Genomic DNA, 24,599 nt, shown 5'->3' with positions numbered 1-24,599 from the left:
AACACTAGAGAAAAAGAAGAAAAAATGTTTTTCAGAAATATACTGCATGTGAGTGATAAATGAAGTGCCTCTAAAGTCTTCTAAAATACATGTTAATGTCTTAGACTGAACTGAAAATATCTGTTGCAATAAACTACTACAGTAACTTCAGTAGCTAAACTGTACACATATAATTGGCAGTTTCTAAAATAGTCAACTTTATGGTTCCAACAAGACTGCTGATGTGGCTGATCGTGCTTGCATCGTTAAAAAGTGTTTTCTTCCAACCCTTTTCAGCTATAGTTAAGAACAGTATTAAGGATCCAGTACTCTGCCTTCTCAGTTATTTGCATGATGCACAACAAACACACAGCATCTGTTTATTCAGTGCATTCAGACTGAAATACACGTAGAAATAAAAGTGAAGTGTTTCTGCACAGTGATGCAGTCTAGGCTGTGAATTGTACACCTGTTTGGTAGCAGTTTGTCATCCATATTGCAAATTGATTGCTCTAAAAAAAAAAAAAAAAAAAAAAAAAAAAAAAAAAAGAAGATGGGAAAACTTATCATTCACACAGTATATTGGATAGAAGTCTACAGCATATCAAAAAGTCATATTCTTCAACTGACTGCTGTGCGTTAGCAGTAGAATGTTTCCTAATACTTTCTGTTAGAAGTCCTGCCTCACTATCATCTGTCTTCTTGGTAAAATGGTAACTTCACATTTTTCAGGTTTTCATTTTCTCCAGTGTCAGGTTAAGGGATCTCTAATCAGTGCTTTGAGTCAGTTAGAGTCAACTGTGGGTGTTGAGTCAACTCTTACAGTCAGATTACCTTGCAACCCAGATTTCCATCCCTCAAAAGAGTATTAGGCAGTGGTTATATAAGATACTCTATAGCTCCCATGTAGATAAAGATTGTAATTTTTATAGAGGACATTGTCTTTGTACCATATGGCATTACAGAAGCTGGAGGTAGGACAGGCAGGAGTTATTATTCCCTTCTTGGGTCTGAGATACCAGTTCCTTAGCTGGAAGAACAAGCATATCATGCATTTTATCTGATACTCTCAATCCACCTCCATTGTGAGGTTACAGAAGGCTACTGGTACAGCCACAGGAGAGAGAGGAAAAAGATAATAGCTGCAGCAGTACACTATCACCTTGTAGGCAAGGTAATTAAGAAAAGAAGGTTTTAAAATCATGGTTTAAAATGTTTCTGTACGAGTTATGATATTAGTCCATCCCATAACTGGGAACCAGAAAGACCCTTCTTGAAGAAATTGTGTTACAGACTGGTGGCTTTCATTTACTGATCCTTTTGTATTGTCACCTGCAAAATCATGCATCAAAATCAGACAACTTATTTTTGAAATTCTGTAGGTAAAACTCATACTCCTCAGTGATAGTTGCTGATTATAAGTATTTTGATAAGTGTTTTTGTTTTCTGTGTTTGACTTCAAGAATCAAGCATGGCTTTCTTCTGAAGATGTATTATTTGAAGGCAAGTGCAATTGGGAGAGGTTATGAAAATCAGTTTCTCCTACGTTATTAATCTCAAATGAGTGATTTTTTTATTTTTATTTTTTTTAATACTTGCTGTATTTTAATATGACTTAGAGCAAAATAGGGTGTCATTACTATTCTTGTTCTTGAATGTTTGGTTTGGCATTTGATGCAAGGCCTCAATTGCAGGCTGAAGTGCCAGCAGCCAAAGCTGAAAACAAGACTGTGGTGGGCAAACTCAAGGTTTAATTTCAGAAAGAGTGTTTATATTTTCCCTAGGGCCACATCAATGGGAGTCCAAACCCTAAATGTTACCACCAACACATTTTAACAGACCAGTTTCCCAGTTTTTAAAGTGTGGTGTCACCTTGAATATTTTTATTTTAACGTTTCCCCATCCTCCAACTCTAAAAGAAAAGCAATAAAGCTATATAATTTTTGGCTGAATTCAATGTCATATTTGGGGAACACAAAATTCTGTGTAATGCAACAAAGCTGCTTTTAAAACTATTTATTCACATAATCTATTTTTGTATCAACTATTAATAATTCAGCTATTAATTACCAGTCCAATGCTTTATATTACTACAAAACACGCCACCATCTGGTATGTACATATGTATTATAACGGCCCACATACTGATGTTCTGAATCAGCCTGATGTCAGAACATCTGTGCCATGCCCAGGATGAACTTGTGACCAACAGGTCAGTGCCAAGAGAGACAGTAGTATGATGGGGTCACTGAGAGTTCCTTAGCTCAGTTTCCTGCTCATTCAGCTGGGCCTGTTTTGTGGCTTTAATAGGATTAAAGAAACATTTACATTGAGGCTTTAGGAGCATTTTCACACCACTCCTTTACCAAACTCAAAGAGCAGTATAAATCCAAAGGATTAAGTAAGGGATTTATGTAAAGTTGTAGTGTAAGATGAGTTGGTGCACCTGGCTGTCCATTTTTTTCCTCTGTGAATAAGGCATCCTGAAGCAGCATACTGCATGTGGTACAGAAATGAGCTTTATTTTTTTTTTCCTGAATCTTTAAGTCTTTATTACATTTGAAAATATCATTTCTAAATATTAAAATGAAATGGTGGTTTCTGATCAAGGAATACAGTATTTTGTTCAATAGATCCTATTAGACAGTTTTCATCAGAGGATCTTAGGACATTTTTCCGCCCCTTGTCAATATCGAAGCATCATGCATTTAGGAGAAGTTTTAATTTCCTGTAAATTATACTCTGTCTTTAAAAATGCAAAGAAAAACAAAATGAAACAAACCAAAACAAAACAAGAAAAAGTTCTTTGCCACATACTTAGGTTCATTAAAATCCAAAGGAAATTATTAAATAAAATTATAATTTTGAAACACCTTGAGTAATCGTTTATGCTGATGAAAGTGATTTAGCTGAAACTACATACATAACCTATTGTATGTATCTTGCAATTGCTGTGGAGTAAAACTGCAAGTGTTTGACATTCTTTATTTGGAACTATTTCATATATCCTTTTGTGCCTCACTATGTAAGTCTTCAAAGACTGAAATTATGCCTGTACTCTTTACTCAGGCAAAATTCCAGTTGAAATCAAATTCAAGTGGTATTACTGCTGAGAAAAGACTGTGATATCAAAGCCAAAAGGGGAAAAAATGACAGGATGAATTATAATATTCAATAGCAAGATGACTGGTTATTACACTATTTCAAAATATGCTCATGATTTAGACACATTGTTTTTAATCCAGGATGCACTGATATAATTACTGTAAGAGATATATCAGCTTTCGATTTGGTTTGCAATCACGTAATCGGTAAAATTTCTCTGTGGAGTAGACTGTTCACATTAATAAAGGTTTGCACTACTAATATCACCCAGACGTATCCATCAGTGGGTAGTGGTTAATCATCATTAGGTGATTAAGCAGAACCTGAGGTCAAGGGAAATATAACATCCGACATTCAAAGTCCCTCTATTACGCAAATATTTGATAAGGAAGAGACTTCCTTATCAAATGGAAGAGACTTCCATATTTCTTTCTCTTGTCCATCAGGAGAGCCACGTATGACGGGAGGAAGTGAGGCATCCTTACACACCTCCTGTCCTCTGCAAGTGAGGCTCTCCTGTATTACTCCAGATTCATCCTTCTTGTGTTATAAATGAACAGTACTTTAAATTGTGTTTCTGGAAATCAGAAAGTTATAACCAGATCGTTGGTTTTGAGATTGGTTCTTTTGTGTTCTGCACATATTCCTTGAAATCTGTTTTGAAATTAAGTAGAGGAAGAATTTGAAGTTCTTAATTAGATTCATTGAATTATGCATTTTAAATGCAACTTGTGGCTCTTGTCCTCAGTCATTCAGAAGAGAACTTTAGATTGACTAAAAGCTGCTAATAACAAATAAAATAAAATAAAAAGTAAACAAACAAAACCACAACACAAAGACTTGTGTGTGAATAAACATAAATACCCATATTTTACCATCCTAATGAGAAATTTAGAAAGTGAAACTAAATTTTGGAGGTTAGACATTTAATATTCTATTAGACTAAGTAAATGGATGTTTTGAGGCAAAGGACTTTTATATTCCTGGTAAAATAAAATCATTATTAATTTGTTGTCTTTTTCTTTCAAATTCATATACATGCTTGTAACTAAATTTCTATTCTAATTCCACTGATATTTCTTAATTCAGAATTTTTGCATATATGTATTGTATATTGGTAACACAGCACCAGTTAGAAATTTTATTACTGTAAGTGTAATCCACATTACTTTGCACTAGACATGACATTTAATCAGTTCAATATGATCAACTTGGATTAATTAAAGTTAAAATTAAATCATCTGCTATTTTGTTTTTGTTGTCATAAGCCAACTTGTTTGCTTTTTTCTAAGTCCTGGTTGTATCATTTGGTTGGCACCAAGGGGATCCTAATGAGTCTTGGAGCAATAATAATGACCATGCTTAGCAAAGGCATTTTGGCAGGCATCTGCAAGACTGCCAAATTGGAGAAGTTCCACACTGATTGACCTTGTTGTAAGTTCTCAACGCAAAGATCAGAAGGTCTCTTCCATCCTTGCAGTTTTTGTGATATCATTTTAATTAAATTAAAATTTGGCCCCAAAGAGGCAAGAACAGAGTACAGATGGCCTTTTTATCTATTGTGTTTCCATGACATGCAAGGTCACGGTTGTGATCTCTTGTTTCATGATGCAAAACTCCAGAACTCACACACATCTGAATTAAAAAAAAAAAAAAAAAAAAAAAGAAAGAAAGAAAGAAAAAGTAATCTGCAGAATTTCTCTCTTCATGCACAACGATAGGATAGGGCTAGAATAAGTGTGGGTCTACCACAAAGGCCGGTTTCTTAACAGATTCTCTGGCCATACAGTTTTTTAAAGAGAATTAATTTATTCTTTTGTTCATTTCACAAATAAAATGTGTAGATAACTTTGTGCATAAGGCTAGTTTATTCTGATCCTAAATGCCTTCCACAACAGCTGAAGAATATTCTGAACTCTGTGTGTTTGCTTGTGGTGTTGTTTTGTTGTTGTTGTTGTTGTTGTCGTTTTTCTAATTGTTGTTTATATTTGTTTGTTTTAACTGACTCTCATTTACAGCTAAGGCCTTTTGTATGGAGATCCTTGAACCTCAGTATTTTTAACTGCTTCCTTTTTTTTTTTTTTTTTTTTTTTTGGGGGGGGTGTTAGCTGAGGAATTGTTAGAAACTTTTCAGAACTGGTTATATGCAGAAATTTTCAACCCATTGTTATCCCAAATCTTGCAGCTTCATTGCTCAAATTTTAATTTCTTTCTTTCTTTCTTTCTTTCTTTCTTTCTTTCTTTCTTTCTTTCTTTCTTTCTTTCTTTCTTTCTTTCTTTCTTTTTTACTTTTCTACTGAATTTTTATTTGAAAAAATCATTGGGAAATTGGCCTTACAATGTGTCTCCTGATTAATCTTTCCTGATTATTTCCTGCAGTTGTATTCCTGCAACAAAACCAGAGGGATCAAAATCGGAGACTTTAATTGCCTATTAAACTATAGAGAGATGTAAAAAAGTAAATGTTCTTGTCTGCAGCAGTAGTGAGATAAGATAGATGAAGAAACACTATTTGGTTTCCTGTATACTTTTTGTATTGAAATTAGCTTCAATAACAAAACAAAACAACAAACAAATGAACAAAACACTAGGATGTTTTTCTCATATGTTAGAAATTTAGCAAGACGTTTCAGTGACTTAAAAGTGGATATTGTTAACATATGCATATGCATATGTATGCTGTTTTTCTGCCTTGGCTGCAAACTATTGACTCATTTTGGGGTCAAGGTTGCTTTTTCCTTTCTTCCCCACCCCCTGCAGCTTGCAAGGTACTTCTATTTTGCCTATTTTTATGTAAAATAAGGAATACCAAGGTTAAAACAAACAAACAAAAAACAAAACAAAACAAAAAACAGAAACAACAACAAAGAAGCCTACAAGCTATTTGAAGTTACATGTACCTGATGTTTTTTCAGTATAAAGCCTTAATCTGTAAATCTGTATCTGGAAAAGAAGCTGAGCAGCTTGTCTAGTAAACAAGGGAAGCTGCTTTGGAGAATATGCTTTACTTGTGTTGTTGAGAATTTTCTACTGGCTAGCAGTTGTGGAAGTAATTCGTGGTTGGATAGAGCATAGAGCCTGCAGATGTTTATCTTTTGCTGTTGTTTCTTTCCTTCTTCTTTAGAATCTTCTCCTTGTGGTGTTTAAGTGATGACCTGCTGAAAGCCCTGGGTACTCAATCTGTGTATGTTTTGAAACAAGGAGGTCTTTTCTTTGATGACGCCGTTGCAGCTGCAGCTTTATGAAGTGCTTCTCCAGCAGCTGCCCTGAATTTTGCTGCAGTATTTTGGCTTCAAATTCCAAGCTGAGATTTCCAGTAAAATGGGTCTGACAGTAAAAAGCATTAGCAAAAGCTGCAGTCCTATCAATACTGAAGAAGTCCTTTACGTGTGGTCTCAGAAATCCCTGTCTGGATTGTAGAAAATTAATTTTCTATTTCCCAAACCTTAAAGCTTAATTACTTATTTTAATACATATATGATTACCACTGACTTAAAGCTTTACTGCAGATTTACTGCAGGCTGATTTTCTTTATTGAATTTCTTCATGTGAATCCATCAACTTTAATCTACAATGGTAACATAATTTTAGAAAGATATAGGCATTTCATATGATACCATCTTTGCCTCTGCTTTCAAGTATATACTGTTTCATCCTGTCACATCTTATAATCAAAGTCTCATTAGAATGAAAACTGTAAACCTAACAGTTAAATCAAGCAGTCCTCAAGATTAAGAGGTAGGATTATTTTTTCCTACTACTTTAGTATGCACTAAACTCCAGCGTGTTGTTGGGGATCACTTTGCTTTACAAGTAGCTATGTTTTAGTGGTATATAGTATCACAATTTCACAGGAAACTTCAGATAATCGTGATATAGTCTTCTTGATCCCTAAGTAGAATCTAAGTAAATCCTTGAATAGAATAACTACATTCTGCCTTGTTATGTTATCTGTAGTTTCAACATTGTATATAACATCATTTTTCACATCGTAGTCAAAACCAGTGGTTTTCTGTTGCTGTCTATTGTTAACCACCTGTTACATTCCTTCTTGGAAACAAAGGAATTGTGGTCCTGGTGAATGCCTTATTAATGAAAAATCACGTTTGATACAGTATTTAGAAAGCCCTCATTGCAGTGGAATAGCAGTTGGGAGATTTACCCTCTGGTTGCCCATTCATGCACCTTATTAGGGTAGGTTTTTCAGTTTGAATCTGCTACAAACACTAATGATGCAATGATTATTTCTATTTCACTTATATATTCCCTAATAGTGTAAAATTCATTCTCTCAGTAATAAGAAATATTGTACTTTTGTTTTCTGTTTTCAGATAGGCAGGGCGATTCTAGTTCTATAGATACCATCTTAATACTGCAAGGCAATTCTCTGAGTGTGACTTACCATGAGCCCATCAGATAACATGTTTTTCATTTGATTTGATAACAGTAGCAATTTATATATGTAGGAAAATTGTTGTTGCTTTTAACTGAACAGGCTTACCCCGTATTAATTTGGAATGTGTGTGCATGTTGACAGATGAAGCAGATCTTTGGTCCCAGATCTAGAGCCCAACCCTGTACTGCACTCATGGCTTTACAGTAAGGATAGTCTGATAGTCTTCAGGCAGTTTCCTGGAGAGATGGAAATCTGTGGTTATAATGCTTCATAGAAGCCCTCTGTAATCTCTGCCAAGTCATTTGTAGACTTATTAAAACAGGATGTGATGGTGTTTAAGACTGATTTGGGTACTTAAAATGGCTCAAGATTGAAAACTGTTAAGGACTTCTACCATCCATAAGGACCCAGAGTCTGACAAGCCTGGATAGAAAGCAGTATGAATTATTTACATATCCTTAATTTAAATTCTGTTATATATCTTTAGTTCCTTCTTCCATATCAGAGAAGGTGATCTGATGAATTTTCCCCTTTGTTACTTTGTTATTAGTCTTCTGAAGGTGATCTGATGAATTTTTCCCTTTGTTACTTTGTTATTAGTCTTCTGCTTTGTGCCTATCTTGCATGGACTGTAAGCTAGCATATACTAAGACACCTATCAACAGACACCTTCCAAACATTTCTCTTTCAGAGTTTTTGCAGACTTTGTTGAATTCTATGCTGTGTAGAATCATATGTAGCTTAGGAACATATACAGAGTAAGTTCACTTTCATGGCTTCACGTGTGAAACAGTCATAACAATGTAGCGGTAGCTATCATACAGGTTTAGCTGCATAGTATCAATGGGGATAATACAAAAGTATTTAGAGGATGATCGGTATCTGTGTGATTTGTATCCATCACAGATAATTTCTTGCCTTTTTTTCCATTCTTACAAGTAGAAGAAAATATAGTGCCCAGAAGAAAACATGAATTTGTCTTGTGTGCCATAACATGTGAGAAGTAGGGTTTATTTGAAACCAGCCCAATCTAAGCCAGTGTTACTCAGCTTGTACTCTATAAAACATCAGAAGCAGTCTGCAAAATAATTCCCAGTTCTACTCTTTCATTAATTCAAATATATGCATTTTGACATAGTAAAACAGGTGCCAAACTTAATTGTTTTGTTATTTAATTAGTAGAACTGATCTATGCTTTCCTAATTTTAAGTAGTATATTTGACACCCTGCAGTAATTCAAGAAGAGAAAAACAGCAGGTGATGATATAGGGATATTTTTCTTTAGAAATAGAAGCAGGAGATACTAACACTGAAGATCACTGTGTGCATTTTAGTATTGGGCAGAGCACACTTTGCTTTCAATGTCTATAAATAGAAGGGAATTGTAAGAACTTCATTATTCCTCGTAGCTATCATATCAGCATTACAAAATCCTGTGTTCTTGGAAAGATTATATAAGCAGTCAAAGACTATGCATATTGATAGATTCAGAATGGAATGTCACTCCTCAACAGTGAAGTGAGAACGGAAAAATCGTTATTTTAAAAAAAAAATCTGACTTCCTTCATATAATCAGCATTTTCATGCGTCAGATAGTAAGTTGTAAGGAACATGCTTGCTTTCTGCATGTTCATCGAGTTTCTTTAAAAGCTTTTGTTTTGGAAACCTTTAAAAATCAATGAGGTACATGTCCACGTAATATACATGAGTGACTTTAATAGCAGGAGAGTTCCTACTGCAGTCAAAATTTTACAAGCACATGGAAGTTTGCAGCTTCAGGGCCTAAATTTGTAAGATTATACAAGTGCCTTTCATTGTATAAGATATGCAGATACTTAAATACTGTTTGAATAAATTTCTGTATGTTTGTATTAGGTATGCTGAATCTGATTGCTATTCCCATCAGCAATTACAGTAGCAATTTTGGTAGCTCTCTATATTTAGTGTATGGCAATAGTCTTTAATTAGCTTAGTAAAGGAATCCTATGCTCCTAACCTATTAAGTATGTAGGTCAACCCAGAGGCTTCTCATGCATTTCTACACATTAATATTTCTATTATTGTCTTTTTAGATAATGCCTATTTTTCACCTTTTACAGTAGTCCAAGCAGGTGCTGCAACCATTTTAGTTCCTTTATTCACTTAGTCTAGCTTCCTTAATTGAAAGCAAATTTTCTTCTCTGATTTATGTGAAAGAAAGTTGGTATTTTCTTACATTCTTGTGTCCAGCTGGGAGACAGCGGAGAGAGCCTGAGAGGGTTGACAGGGTGTTTTCCCACCACCTTCAGCAGACTAGGCAAATCTGTTTTAAAGATGTCTCCAACATATGGTATTATTTTAATGGTTTCACTGATCAAGTTTAGAGTATAAAATCCTTAAGGTTTAGAAGTTCCAGCATTATTTATTTAAGGAGAAAGAAACATTTTCACATGGCAATGTAATTTATTAAACATCACTCTTTCTAGAGGTTCTGTCTGGAACACTGATAGCATTCTAATGCGTAGCAGATACTGTATAAATTACAGCCATGAAGAACCTTGTTTTTATATACTTAGTAAGTGTTATCAATAGTAGAAATTCACAGGTGGACAGACAAAAATGTCCTATTCTGAGATTAACTCTAAAATAAGCTCTGCTGCACATATGTACCATATGGATCTGTTTTCGTTCTTATCCAATAAAGGAATTAGAGGAAGTAGTTCATTGTTTCCTCATCCAACTTACAGATTCGCAGGTTCCTCAAGGTAATAATTTTTTTACATGGTATATTTAATGTGCTAGGGAAATTTTTCAAGCCTTCTGTTGAACCTATGGGGAGAAGTTCATGTTAGTGCACTGGGAAAGCTTTCTGAGCCCATAGTTTTACTAGAAAATACGGTCACATAGCTGAACTTCTGTAACTATGAAATTTTTCAGAATCATGTCAAGCTAATTCACTAATGTGGGCTAGTTGTGGAAAAAAAAAAAAAAAAAAAAAAAAAACACTTAAAAATGGCACCAAACAAACCCCTTATGTTTCATTTTTCTTCAAGGAGAAATGTCAGCAGATACAATTGTGAGAAGACATTTATGAGCCTGTAATTACAGTGTAATATTCTGCTGAACTCTGGGTTTGTTAGTCAACATACAGTACCACATATGCAAAGAATCTTTGCACTAAGTTGAAGTAGTCCATTTCAATGTGTGTTGTTTTTTGTTTTGTTTTGTTTTGTTTTTTTTGTGAAAAAAAAAAAAAACACTGTGAATAGGGGCAGAATGAACCTGTAAAATCTAAGATTTTAGTTATACAAGAAAAACCCATAATGTTTCAGAAATTATTTTTTCTCATTCATAAAAAGTGGCTACAGTTAAAATGGATTTAAAATGCAGGTATTCATCCACTTCTCAGTGAAGTTTGGACCATTCTTTAGAAAGTTCATTACCTGTATTTTATAATGCAGATTGTTGTTAAAATGCTTTAATGAAGACATTACTTATTATTACAGATGTACATATGATTAGGCAAAAGAGAAATACCTAAATTTTAATTTGATCACAACACCAATGTCTGATTACATCCAAGAATTTGCATTACATCTGGAGTAACTGCTCCATGTACAACCCAGCCAAAATTACATTAAAAATTCATTGTATTGAATGGGTCACTAAATTATATTCCTGATTCTTGTGGGACTAGATTTTTTTTCCATTGGACCTTAATTTGCAAGTACATAAACATTTAGAAGAAATATGAGCACATTTCATTAATGTTGTATTGTTCATGGAGATATCCCTCAAAGTGTTGAGTAAACAATATTATGGTAAAACTATAGAATTAAAAAAAAATCCAATCTTTTAATGAAAAATATTAGTTCACTTTATTGTTAGTTTAGGCTTGTATAAGATTTCTGCAAAGAAGAGGACTTTTAATGAAATTATATATAAAAAAAAACAAAACAAAACAGAAATAAGTTAATCCTCATTAATTGTTTTATATTTATTGCTTTTTTAAGTTCTTTATTTAGTAAATACGTATAATACAAAACCACATACAAAACAGGAAATAAAAGTTATAGTTCACAGTCAGTGAATAGACAAAGCTTTGTTATATTATCAATAACAAAAATATATGGAGAAATCAGGACCAAATAAAAGCAGATAAACTTGCAAGAAATACTACACCAAGATCTTGATTACTTTTACCTATAAAGTTGAAATGTCATCTTTCTACTGAATATTACTTAGAAAGAGGAAAGGAAGATGCTGAAATATGTAGCTCATATTGCTGCTCATTTTAAAAAAAAACTGTGTGTAATGATGCCACGGTGGTGTCTGTAAATAATTACTTGTGGCTAATCAGTTGCAAAGAATCACCTTGGCAATGCATTCTATTCAACAACTAATAAGCAGCTACTAGTAAAACTAAATAAACAGAAAGCCGTTATATCAGCCCCATTAATCTAGACTGCCAAGCTTGATCTTCAGAATGCAGTCTCTTACACATCAATCTCAGTGTTTTCAGTTCCCCGAAACATTAATTTAACATTTGAAATATGCATGGACATGATTTTCTTTGGGTGACAAGAGTACTTTTCAGGATTTTAAGTCTTTTTTTCTTCTTTATGGATTAATAAAAACATGTATATCACCATACTAAAATGATTTCTTTATGATTGCAATACTTTGTATGGCTTTCATCATATCTTTTAACGATTTTCTTAAAAAAATATCAGGACTAAAAAGCTGATTTCTGATTTTATTATGTTTAAGAGAAGCTGCTGTGCTTCATTGAAATTGTAACATACTGATTATTCTTTATATTTATAATGTACATGTGTGATCAACTATAAAAAATACCAGGTATAAATAAGAAATTAACAACTTTGTGCTCAATATCTTCATTATTTTTAAATCTCTGGTCAGTGTACATGTTGAATCTTATGATAAAAAGAAGATTGCAACTTCAGGGAGTTTGTTAGTATTACAAAGCCAGAATAATGTGTCGAAATGCATTTGGCTATCATTTGAAATACAAATAAATTATTCAATAAACATTTTTTTTTAGAAAGGTATCTACTATTTTCTACAGATACAAAGCTACTTGGTGTTGGAGAATGATAATGCTTGAGAAATAGTTTTGAAAAATATTCTTCTAAACATCTTAATATTTATATCAAAGGGAAAAGTGAAGGATCTATTTGTAAAAATTTTGCTTTCTTCACTTTTCTGGGGGAACTTAGAGCTCCTATGATAATAATGATTAAATATGTCTTTACTATGAAGAAATTAGAATTTTATCCTTAAATCTTCATCTTGCATTTTCCAGAAAATATTTTATTATTTACTAGTAATGATAATATAATTCTGATATATAGTAATTATTTATAGAGTTCTGACTGTGTTTCTCTTCTAGCACTTTGAAATGTTTAAATGGTTGGATAATAGTTAATAGAGAAAGCTAAGGACTTAGGCCATAAAAGTCTCTTTCTTTGTGTGTTGTTATATTAGGGAAATTAAGTGAATGCTCTTTTATTAGTAGTAATAGTAGTTTGTTTTACTTTTGTTTTGTTTTTGTTTTGTGTGTGTGTGTGTAAGAAACAGTATTTTTTACTTGAGGCATCAGACACATAGCTTTTCATTCCATTCTATCCATTGTATTCCATTGAATCTGAACTTCATGATAAAAGCTAAGAAAATGTGGAGCCAAGAATAATTCTTAATTTTGGTTTGAGCTATGTATTTATGAAGTGATTCAGGGCAAGGTGGATTGACTCAAAATAAAATAGAACAGTTCAGAATGAAAGCAGTCACCTGGTGGCAGTATTCTTCACACCTGCATGAGTGTTTAGTTTAATTTCCCAAATTCTTGCTTCCATTGATATATGAGTACTGCTGAGGCCTATGCCTCCCTTCAGGGGCATGCCTTGTGTGGCTCAAGACACATCATTCTGGGTGGTCTAAGGATATGTCTGGGGTGGAATCCCACAGGGCATTTCACAGTCTCATCCACTCACCTTTTGGCCAGAAGGATGGTGGAATAACACCAAAGAGCTTGAAAGTGGACTAAAGGTTTTTATTTTAGGCAAATGAACGCATCTCAATGATTGTGGGATTTTGGGGAGTGGTATAGACTTTGTGGAGTTGAGGAGCTGCTTTTCAAACCATATATAGCCAATTAGTCAGTATGTATATGAGTACATAGCCCGGCAAACTCTCGTTCTTTTTTCTTCTCTCTTTTCTTTCTTTCCTTTCTTTCTTTCTTTCTTTCCTTTCTTTCTCTTCTTCCTTTTCCTTCGTTCCTCCCTCCCTCCCTCCCTCCCTCCCTCCCTCCCTTCCTTCCTTCCTTCCTTCCTTCCTTCCTTCCTTCCTTCCTTCCTTCCTTCCTTCTTTCCTTTCTAAATAATAATAATAATAATAATAGTAATAATAATAATAATAAAACTGTAAAAAGATAAGAATATAGTATTCAATATCTTAAACTAAAGAAGTTCAGAGAAACCTTTAATGTCAGGGGCATTAAAACTGTTTTAATAACGTTATGCCAATGGGACAAAACATACAGAATTGGGAACTTTGAACTGGATAAATTTCATATGATGGAAGAAAAACATTTATTAATAATGAAAACAGTGATGGTGTGATGCAGAAAATCTCTTCTCATGTGGTGGATCTGGACCAACAGTACATTTTTAAATAACTACAGAATTAAAACATTTGGGTTGGTTTGGTTGTGTGAATGCTCTATCCCTAATACGTTATTCATACTGATTACATTTGTATATGAGTCACATTCAGTTTGAATTTGCCAGATGTCCATTTATGTTTATTTAAATAATGAGATCATTCCATGAAGTGAACAGGACCTAAAAATATAGAGGGAAGACTGTTTAGAAAAACAAAGTTAAAAATGTCTTACATATTTTCACATCTAATGGTATGTTATGCAAGCAGCAACACAGTAGTGTTAAGGCACTATTCAAAAAAATTGTCTGTTCCAAACACTTCATTAAACAATATATTATATAATGAAGCTTCATTGGATTTTGTTCAGTTTCCCAGTCAATTTCTCCATGAATGGGAATGTTCTCCTTCTGAACACACTTAAATGTACTATTTTCAAAGCCAGCATCATTTCACTGTTTTTTGTTGTTGATGTTGTGTCATGTGAAGATCCTGTCTTTCAGAGTGTTTTGTCATTTCCGTTTTGTCATGGAAGAGTTTTAAAATGTATTGTCAAGGTAAACCTTAAGGGGTGACTGAGTTCTGAACTTTTATGTTATTGAATTTGCATAAACTTCTAACAAGCCATAAACTTTTCTAATGGACAAAGTGAGACTACCAGTTAACCACTTGAGCTCAACAAAGACTACCCAAATGTGTTCTTAGTTCATATGAGACTTTTAAAATCTCTTTCTAGCCTGATGAAATTGTTTTGTTCATATTGTAGCCTATACACATTAAAAGTACATTAGTATTTGGTGAAATAAATTTAACAGCATACAGTTGGAGATTGATGCCTTGGTAAAGTTATCAGCACCATATCAGAACATACATTGGGTGAGCTACTTTGATCTCTTTAAAGCAGAATCTGCAGGGAGAGGCTGCAAGAAAAGAAAATGGAGGGCTTAGCCAAAGCTCTTGGTCAAAGCTTAATAACGAACTCTTATCTAAGGATACAGATGATTTAATAGGCCATAAAAGGAAGACATTTGAAAGTCACTTTCATGCTAAGCTTGTCCAACTGATATATCTACAATAAGTAATAGAATTTGATGATGTAATATGTTTAGAGAAATAGGTTTCCCATGTTCTTTCTTAAGACATAACATGATTTTATGTGAATTGGACTATATCTACCCATTCCCAAAGAAATGTAGGTCACAAGCACAAAAACATCTACAAGCTTCTCTATGCAAAATGCTCTTTATATTTTGCATAGAAGAGGAATTATATATTTGCAGAGAGGAGGAAAGTGGAGGAAAGAAGATACCTTTCAAAACAGAAGAGATGAACCATCACACCAGTGTGTTAATATTGTTGTTTGTTCCTGACTGTCTTTTCTAGATATGGCTTTTTTAGAGTTTGGTTTGTTGTTTCCAGATCTTTCATTTTCTTTTTGATAGCAGCTATTACTTAAGTATATCAAGAGTTGACTTTCTGAAATTTATTTGAACTAGATCCACTTTAAAATCTGCTGTAAATCAGTGGGTTAGGTTCACATCAGTCTAAGAGATGCAAAAATTTGCACAACAGCTGGAAATTTGTAGGACAAGAAATAAAATATATATACAAGCAGATGTATATTACTAAACAAGAGTTTTATCATTGTGTGGCTTCTAGAAAATAGGTGTGCATTGTGTTTGTGAGTGGAATTGACACATTCATCATTACTAAAAGAAAACACTAAAATATTCAAAGTACTTGAGCCTGGTTTTGCATTTCAGAGTAGCATAAAGAGCAGCAAAGCACAGGGTCATAACAATGTTTCCCTTTGTATATTCAGTCACACTGCTGTAGCTATGTCATAAAGACATTTTCAAAATGAAGCAGGAAGTTTGCCTTAACTAAGTTCACTAACTTTGCCTTATAGTCTTATTAATTTTAAAAAGTGGATTTCTGTTACAAAACAAAATGTCCATTCATACAACTAACTGAACTGCCAAGTAATGAGCTGCCTGCATATACATGTGGAAAGATACCACAGAATCTGAGTTTTTATTGAAAGCTATAATTAAAAATGTGAGTACAAAGCTTTATACCACTACATTTTAGTTTCACCCTGTGTCAGTATTGTGTAAGTATTTAGTTAAATTTGTAGCCAATTAAAGCATAGTCATGCAGAAAACGTTGAGCAGTTTCAATATTATTCATTTGATATTTGAACTGTAAAATTCAGCCACAGAGAATCCTGCTGTGCATTTTATTTACTACTGTTACACTATTTAGCAAATTCAAATACCTTTTGGTAAACCATATACCTATCTAATTTGCATGTAATCCAGCAAATCTTGTCATTGTGTTCTTATCTTTTATCTTATCTCTGGTAACTATTTAAACATGTTGCTATTCTAATTAAAAGTAGACTTTGAATTTTTGGAATATGCAGCCATATGTAGCATTTATTTTACAATAGAAGCAGTTTCTTTTAACAAAAGCAATTTTAAAAGATGCTATGAGGATTTGTCTACTGTGGCAATTAGTCTGTTAAGGTTTCTCAAACTTCTTATCATTTAGGATTTGATAGCTGTTGGCAATTTCTTTTAGACCTAATGTACATTTTATTTTGGAGAGATAAAAATACCTTGTGAAAATGTTACTAAATAGTATGCACAAAAGACTGCTTTGTTTTGTAGTGGTTGTTGAATTTGGTTGTTGAATTTTTATTAATGAATATGGTTGAATTTTTGCTGATTAATCCCTAAATTTATTTCTAGGTTCTCTTAAAGTTATTCTTTCTTTCTTTTCTTATTTCAACAGCTTGATCAAGTTGTTCGTCAGAGGAATTTGTCTAGTTTGGAACTTTTCCTCTCATGTGCACAGAAACAGTTAAGCATTTTATTAAATGAAGATCCCACAACTACAGAGGAAAAGAGAGACTGACATTTGCTGTACCACTGGTACAGTGTTATTTGTGAAGCTGCAAATCTTGGTCAAGCAAATAATAAATGTCTTCTACTAATCATTTGAAATTGTATCCCTGGTTCAAGATTGATCTGAAACTATACTTGATAGAAGTATCTGTGGTTTCTTTTTTTTTTTTTTTTTTTTTTTTTTTGACTATTATCAGAGTGAAAAAAAAAATATCATTGTGGTTTCTATTAGCCCATGACTGAAGTTCTAGATAATGGCAGCAATGATGAAAAAATTTCCGTTATGCCTGGTTTAAAGGTGGTATCATGTCGTGATGTAATTGATTATTATTTTTTTACTTATAGAAATGGAGAAAAACAGTTAAATATAGGTACATGTCCATCTGTATTTCTCAAGTATATGCCCAAGTGCATTGCCTCGAGTGAGCCTGAGAAGCTCACTTCTCATGAGAAGCTATCATTTCTCATTACTTTAGATGTGTAATAGAAGAATCAGTACTAAAACATAAGTTTTGACAGTCATTTCTTCAGACATTTATAAACAACTCCAGCTCGAGTAATAGAAAAGTTTAAAAACTAAACAGTGCAATTTGTTAGAATAGTGTAGAACACTGCTGTAACCAATGTATAGTATATATTTTTATTTCTGTTCTACAAAGCTAGTCTGATTCCAAAATTCATTTTCTCATGAAAATACAATTAAAGAGACTGACCTCAGTTTCAGGAAGAAGATGTATGTAATTATGTGGAGACTGATATTGCACTGCCTCAGTGGAATTTCTGACAATATAAGGAGTGCAGAATGCTGAACTCAGATGCCCTTTTCAAACCCATTGAAGGAAGCAGAAATACTGCCCACTGACATCTGTTTGGTGGCCTTCAGATCAAATTCTGTGCCTACACTCTTTTGATTGTAGATTTGGATCCTTAGTTAAGAGTTCTGAATGAAATAAAGGAAAATAAAAATACTGTTATAATACTGAATATAAATAAACAGAAAATGGTACTTCTAATGCTGAGTTTGTGATTCAGTGGGGACTCATGGACATTTCTTATTGTAGTTCTAGGTATTCTGTGGTGGTTGTGATTTTTTTGTTTGGTTGTTTTTTTCCATTGGCAGTCACTTTTCGTAAATCACTTTCTTATAGCAATAAAGAAACTCCAAATAGTTGCCTATGTATTTGGCAGTATAAAATATGTAGTGCAGAGTGTTTCCTTTCTTTCTTTTTTTTTTTTTCTGTGCTTAATTTTTGTAATTAAACCATAGTTTTTGTCTTCTGTATGACTGCAGAGATTTACTGAAAAGGTAAATAATTCACTTTTTACTAAGTGATGATCTCTTCCTCCAAATATATGAAAATCCATGAATCTTGTTGATATTTCTTGACTAACCTTTTCATCTGGCAGACCAAAAGCTACTTTAGTGCTGAGTCTAATCTTATTTACCTAGGTGAAATAAACAAATTATATGGTAATGAGAAATTTGTTTCATTTTGTTTTGACCATCTGTCCTTGTTGTCAGTTTTACTGTGGAAGAGTTTTGTTGCATTTCCACAGTGCATGATTATGGAGAAGAAGAAATTTATGGCGAGTCAGTAAGATTTCACTGGCAGCTATGGTGTGTCTTCCCCAGTATAACATCATGTGTTCATCTCAGCTCTTGAATATTGTGATTACCACAGGGAACTGTAGGGTGTTTGTTTTGTTTGTTTGTTTGTTTGTTTTTGTTGTGTTTTTTTTTTTTTTTGTTTTTTTTTTTTTTTGTTTTTTTTTTTTTTTTTTTGTTTTTTTTTTTTTTTTTCTTTTGACAGTTTTAGTCCATTAGGTTTTCTCTCTACCCTGTGAACAAAATTGCAGAATTAGACCACAGACATATGAAATCAGACTGGGAGCTTGGATTACATTCAAAACCACAAGTCTCAGAGCAGAAATTCAGATATCCAGCAGAAGAAGAGTTATATAGTTTGCAAGCTTTGCAATATGCAATAAATTCCATCTTCTCCACATCACATCCAAAGCCTTAGAGATTATTTTTAGTTTTCATTATTTCTGCCTAATCATGTCTGCCTATCATCAGTAGTTTGTGGAAATTTTGGAAGACAGAAGTCAGGGAGAAGTTTACAAAGTCTAGCTCATGGCAGGTGACATCACAACATTTTTTATTTTATTATATAAATAAATTTATTTATGATGAACTAAATAATGGAATTTAAGAGAAAATAGTAAGTTTGAAAGCCTACAGGGTAGAACTTTGCCACTGAAGCATGGCATTTAATGCAATTTTTCACTTCTATAATGAAATATCAGTATTCTTTATATTCATGATAACATAATAATTTTGACAAGACTGATATGTAATGGGAGACACAAGAAGCCCTAGAACTAATCCTTAGACATAACAAACACAAAACTAAAACGTTCAAAACGTCTGCAGTCTAGAACATCAAAGGCTCATATAATATACATAATATATATGTATATGACTATATGCTTTATCTTAGAAATGAGCTATAAATGTTGTAACATAAACATATGACTTAATCAGTTGTGTATATTAAAAGCTACCTGAAAGGTAATAATAGATCCAGTTTACATAATGATATCTTTCATTAGCATCAGTCAGTCTCATTGTATTTCAGCACTTTCATCTGATGATCTAGAGCAGAAAAGATCAGAAAAGTGGGATGTCTAAACAATAATTTAATGTTAGTAATTAGTATTGTGGTATCATACTGTCCTACACATTCTTGTTGTATTACTGTATGTTTCTTTTGGTTCCCCATCTGCTTCAATGACAGAATTCTAGATCAGTCATTAGCAAAGAAGAAATCTATTTCCATGCATCTTTGTATACTATCAATAACTGAGGTGAGAAAGTATTTGAAGTTTTGCCTTGCTCTAGGAAAAACTTTGTGAAATAAAAATATTATTTGTCTAAGCATTACATTCCTTCACTATATCATAGCATGTCTGAACAAAGAAAAAGCAGTTATTTGAGGCTGAGATTGCATTAGTGTTTTAAGATTTTTGTGCATCTTTACATTGGCTTTTGGTCAAAAGTTGCGTCATGTCCTGCCAGCTCAGTAAATGGCAATGTTAATTCCTGACTGTCTGAAATTATCCACATAGACATGACCTTAAAGGGCCTAATTCCTATTCACACTGAAGCTCCCTTATAGCACACTAGACTCTTCCACTCGTCCACTGTGGATTTATGTGCACATATTTGGGATTGCAAAACTTTCCCCTTCCCTTGGATGGAGAGATTTCATCTTGTTTCCTAACAGGTAATAGCCACTGATTAGAAATTGTTCAAGTGAACACGTGTAATTTATACTCACTTTTGGATCATGTATAGTGTCAATGCAGTAACAAATGGACTTAGTGCAAATGTAAAATAAGCTTTGAAAGTCCATAGTGCAAGTACACCCAATCTAGCTACCAGCCAGTTAGCTGTCTTGATACCAAATGGGTAGCTGTTAAAGCATAGTCTAATAGTCATTTACATCTTTCTGTCCCTATCTGTATTGCAACCTACACTGATCTCCCTGAAATACATAATTTGCTTTAACTAGTTTACATACTGTAAGTTTTGATGCAGGAGTGACAAAGTTGTGGAAAAGATTGTTTTGAAAAATGTTTAATGGCCATTCTGAATATTGTGTAGAAAGAGTTTATAACATCTATGTCATTCCTTTATCAAAGAATTTTAAAAGTGCCAAAGAAACTTTGGTCTGGAAAACACTTTTTACATGGGTATAATTTGGGCCATAAATATTTATATGCTTTCAGAAACAGTCTAAATGAATGTTTTCATTTCCTGTGATCAGTCAAAAAATATTGTTCTAAGGATTCAAGAATCAATCACCTACCTGCTAGTATAGCTTATGAACAGTTTAATTATTTTAAACCCCACATAAAATTAGTAACAATGCTTCTGAATCAGGGTCATACTTGGACAGTTGAACTTCATGGAGAAACTGACAGAGTTGCTGAGCTGCTCAGGGTTTGTATTTGCCTTTGAAAGTATTTGCCTTGTTAGCTGAAGGAAAGGACTGAAATGTGTAGACATTACCTAAGCAGTTCACTCGCCGTGGTGATAGAGTAGGTAAAAATGCCCTCATCAGGCTCTGTTGTATGAGGAACATAAGGTCAATCTTACTTTATACCATTTACAACAGACACTCATGGCAGGTTATGATGATTACATATCTATGGGAGGCATTACTATGATTATATTTATTATAAAGGCTTATAGTAATCTTCTGAAGGTGGTAAGCACTGTAGGTGCTGGTGGCAGCACAGTATCTAGTAACACAAAATAAATGTGATTCTTTTTTTCTTTTGATCTCATTTTTTGTACAATGTGTGTTTTACATTTTTTCTATCACCTTTCAGGACAATCATTTCCTGTAATAGATGTGATACCGGGATTTTATTGTGTAATTTCAACTATTGTAATATGCGTCAGAGATTCACATTTGTTTATGTTGGCTTTAATTCCTTGCATTTCAGAGTTACAAAACCAACATTTTTCAGATGCTTTCCATTGTCCAGCATGGGTAGACAAAAGATGGATAGACAAAGAAGGTATTACTGAATTAACACCCAGGGCCTTCTACTTTTTTCCAGTGGTATTTCTAAACAGTTTGACAGGAAATGCTGGGGGAAAAAAAAAAAAAAAGTGTATTAATAAAATTTTATTAATACACATTATCATAAAAATACAATTATCAAAAAAAGTTATGAATTCATCTTTTTTTCATATCTGGTAATAAATCTGTATCAGTGGACAAAGATCACCATCAGATGGCAAGTCATCGATATTCATTCTCTTTCTTTAAATTAAAATATTTTATCTTCTCACAAGAGTCATAGGGATTTGCACCTCTCTGGATTTAAAAATAAGCTTCATAGATCCCCTCTACATTACAGTGGTACTGTAATTACAATGTAAGTGGTACTTACATTGTAAGGGCTTATTTTGGCCCTTTAGCCAAAGTAGAAACAGAATTGTTTTTGCTGAGTGAACTTTTAAGGATGTTTCAGTTCCTGTACTACCACCATATTAGGGCATCACTTGAGACTTCACATCAATCTTTCTACATAAATTTTCTGAAAAATAACTGGTCACCATGGTACATGGCCAGTCTCTATTTCTGTGGCAATAATTTTAAAAATTAAATTATTTAAACATCCCACTTTTTTTATTTTGATCATAGATTACATATTTAGAGAGTGATAGTGAAGTTTTGGCTCCCAGGAATTCAGCAAGAATTCTGCTGTTTGCTATTTCCAGCTTGGAATATTGTCCTTCTTCATATTTTTTGCATCTGCAATGAACATTATGCAAGCAGCTTTAGGGTCTGGAATGGGTCTGTGTGGGTCTGGGAACATACTGAGAAGTCGTTTCAAGAGCACATTTCATGACTGATTCTTTGAGGAAAATGTCAGTATTTGTTCTGCTCATAGTGAGGAAGAGGAGCTGCCAGATGAGACTTTGGTGAGCGGGTGCATCTTATTTTTACTGTAATACTACTAAGAAGAATATGTCTCCATATTCTTATTGAAATAGGTTGTTTCTCCCTTGGTACTTCAGAACTAATAGCATACTAGCTAGAATACTCTCGTATTCCCTACTAAAAAGCCTACCAAAAAAAACATGTTGAGGTATATCAACAAAGTCCCTATCACAAAGACATAAATCAAGGTATTGTAGCATGAGGTTTGACAGTAGTAGAAAACATGAAGGTAAAGGTAAGGTGCTGCTATTTGTTATATATCTCTATTATTACTATTTTTACTTGGCAGAGAAAATTGGGGCATTCTGAAATGCTGTATCTCCTACAAATGTAACAAGTATACAGCTACATGTTTTTTTGATAAAAATCTCAGTTGAACCAGGATGAGTCTTAATAACTTTGTCAGGGTCAAGAAGTCATATAAATGAGAGCATCTTGCTTTAATTTATGTATTATTGCTGGAATAGGTCCAAATCTGTCCTGGAGTGTCAGTGGCCAAGGATTTCAGCAGGTGCCGTGCCTGAAGTCAATAAAACTCCATTTGGTCTGTTTGAAACAACAACATTGACGTTGGAAAGCATAATTATTTCAGAAACCTGACTGTATGCAATTTTTCAACCAGTGTCTTTTTTGTTATTATTATTATTATTATTAGTGTGTGTGTGTGTGTGTGTGTGTGTGTATTTGTCACAAATTTCTGCAAACAGGTCAAAAGAAGCAGTGTTTTCATAAATGTTTATGAACATGATGATGGAACAAAATGAGCAGCTGTAAGCTATGTGGAATGTATATTCTGCATACTCTTTTGATACTGAGGAAAACTCAGATGTATTCAAGAAAATGAAGAAAAAAAAGGAGAAGATTCATGTTTTTCCTGTGCAGTTTGAAGAGTGAATCATAGAATCATAGGTTCATAGAATCATAGAATATCCTGAGTTGGAAGGGATCCATAAGGATCATTGAGTCCACCTCCTGGTTCCACACAGGTCTACCCAAAAATTCAGACTATGTGACTAAGTGCACAGTCCAAATGCTTCTTAAACTCCAACAGGCAATGCCACGTCTGCGTCCCTGGGGAGCCTGTTCCAGTGTGCAACCACTCACTCAGTGAAGAACCTATGTGGTTCCCAAGCCACCTGAGCAGTTTCTGTCAGGACTTGCCATTTTAACCAGGAGATCTCATCTCTTAGAAAATGATACTAGATGAGAACCCGTACTTCAAAACAACATTAAAAACAAAAACAAAACAACAAAAAAAAAAAACTTAAAAGCATTTCAATGCTGACATGTAGAGATTCAAATATGTTAGTCATGTTAGTCTGAGAAATATCAAGAGGGATTCCTAAACAGAATGTTTTAGAGAAATGGTGCTTTCTGGGCATACAACTGTATCAGGATGATGAACATACTCTTGTTCAGTTGTTATGCTAATATTGAAACAAAATTATATAAACAACAGAGAAGTCTTTAAATGTCTGCCAAATAAAATGGAAAGAAATCCAGACATTGTGTTAAAAGTTTATATATCATCTATTCATCTTCTTGGGAATGTGTTTAGGTCTCTCTCAGATGAAATACTTTTTAAGTTGAACATGCTACAGATATTGGAATAAAACAAACAAACAAACAAACAACAAGCGTATTAGCTCAAGACAACAACAGAAAATGTCTGCAAAAGACTGGTAGCTACACAGTTCATGAATGACAAGACTACTCGGAAGAATACAAATAACGGATTGTGGGATCAGAATTAAATTGCATTTAATTTGATGTCATCAATATATAATACAAATATCATCGTTACAATGTGTCTACCTAGTTTTCAAGATGTTTTTTCTTCAGCACATTCTCAGGCATTCTTAAAGAACAAATGAGTTCAAGGAGGTGATGACAAGTCCACGAGTGTATTTAAGCAGGACCCAAGAGGTTGGTTGGTTTATTAGATATTTTGAGCCAATTGTTAATACCTATTCTAATGCATAAGCATCCAGAAGTGCATGTTGGTTTTCACAAAGCAATCATATATTG

General features: G+C 33.5%; 1 protein-coding gene across 8 annotated transcripts in view; it reads left to right on the top strand.

Moving 5' to 3' along the window:
• CCDC91 (coiled-coil domain containing 91) overlaps positions 1-17,190 on the top strand; it is a 164,785-nt gene extending 147,595 nt beyond the window's left edge. For all 8 annotated transcript variants that reach the window (XM_032198555.1, XM_032198531.1, XM_032198562.1 and 5 more), the window contains one exon: positions 16,937-17,190. In XM_032198555.1, the coding sequence (XP_032054446.1) occupies positions 16,937-17,059 (123 nt within the window). In that variant the 3' untranslated portion in view covers positions 17,060-17,190. The remainder of the gene's footprint in view (positions 1-16,936) is intronic.
• The last annotated feature ends 7,409 nt before the right edge of the window (positions 17,191-24,599 follow it).

The sequence above is a fragment of the Aythya fuligula genome, chromosome 1 (genome assembly GCF_009819795.1).
Source record: "Aythya fuligula isolate bAytFul2 chromosome 1, bAytFul2.pri, whole genome shotgun sequence".
Taxonomy (NCBI): domain Eukaryota; kingdom Metazoa; phylum Chordata; class Aves; order Anseriformes; family Anatidae; genus Aythya; species Aythya fuligula.
Note: the sequence above shows the minus strand (reverse complement) of the source record. Positions and strands in the feature narration are given on the sequence as shown.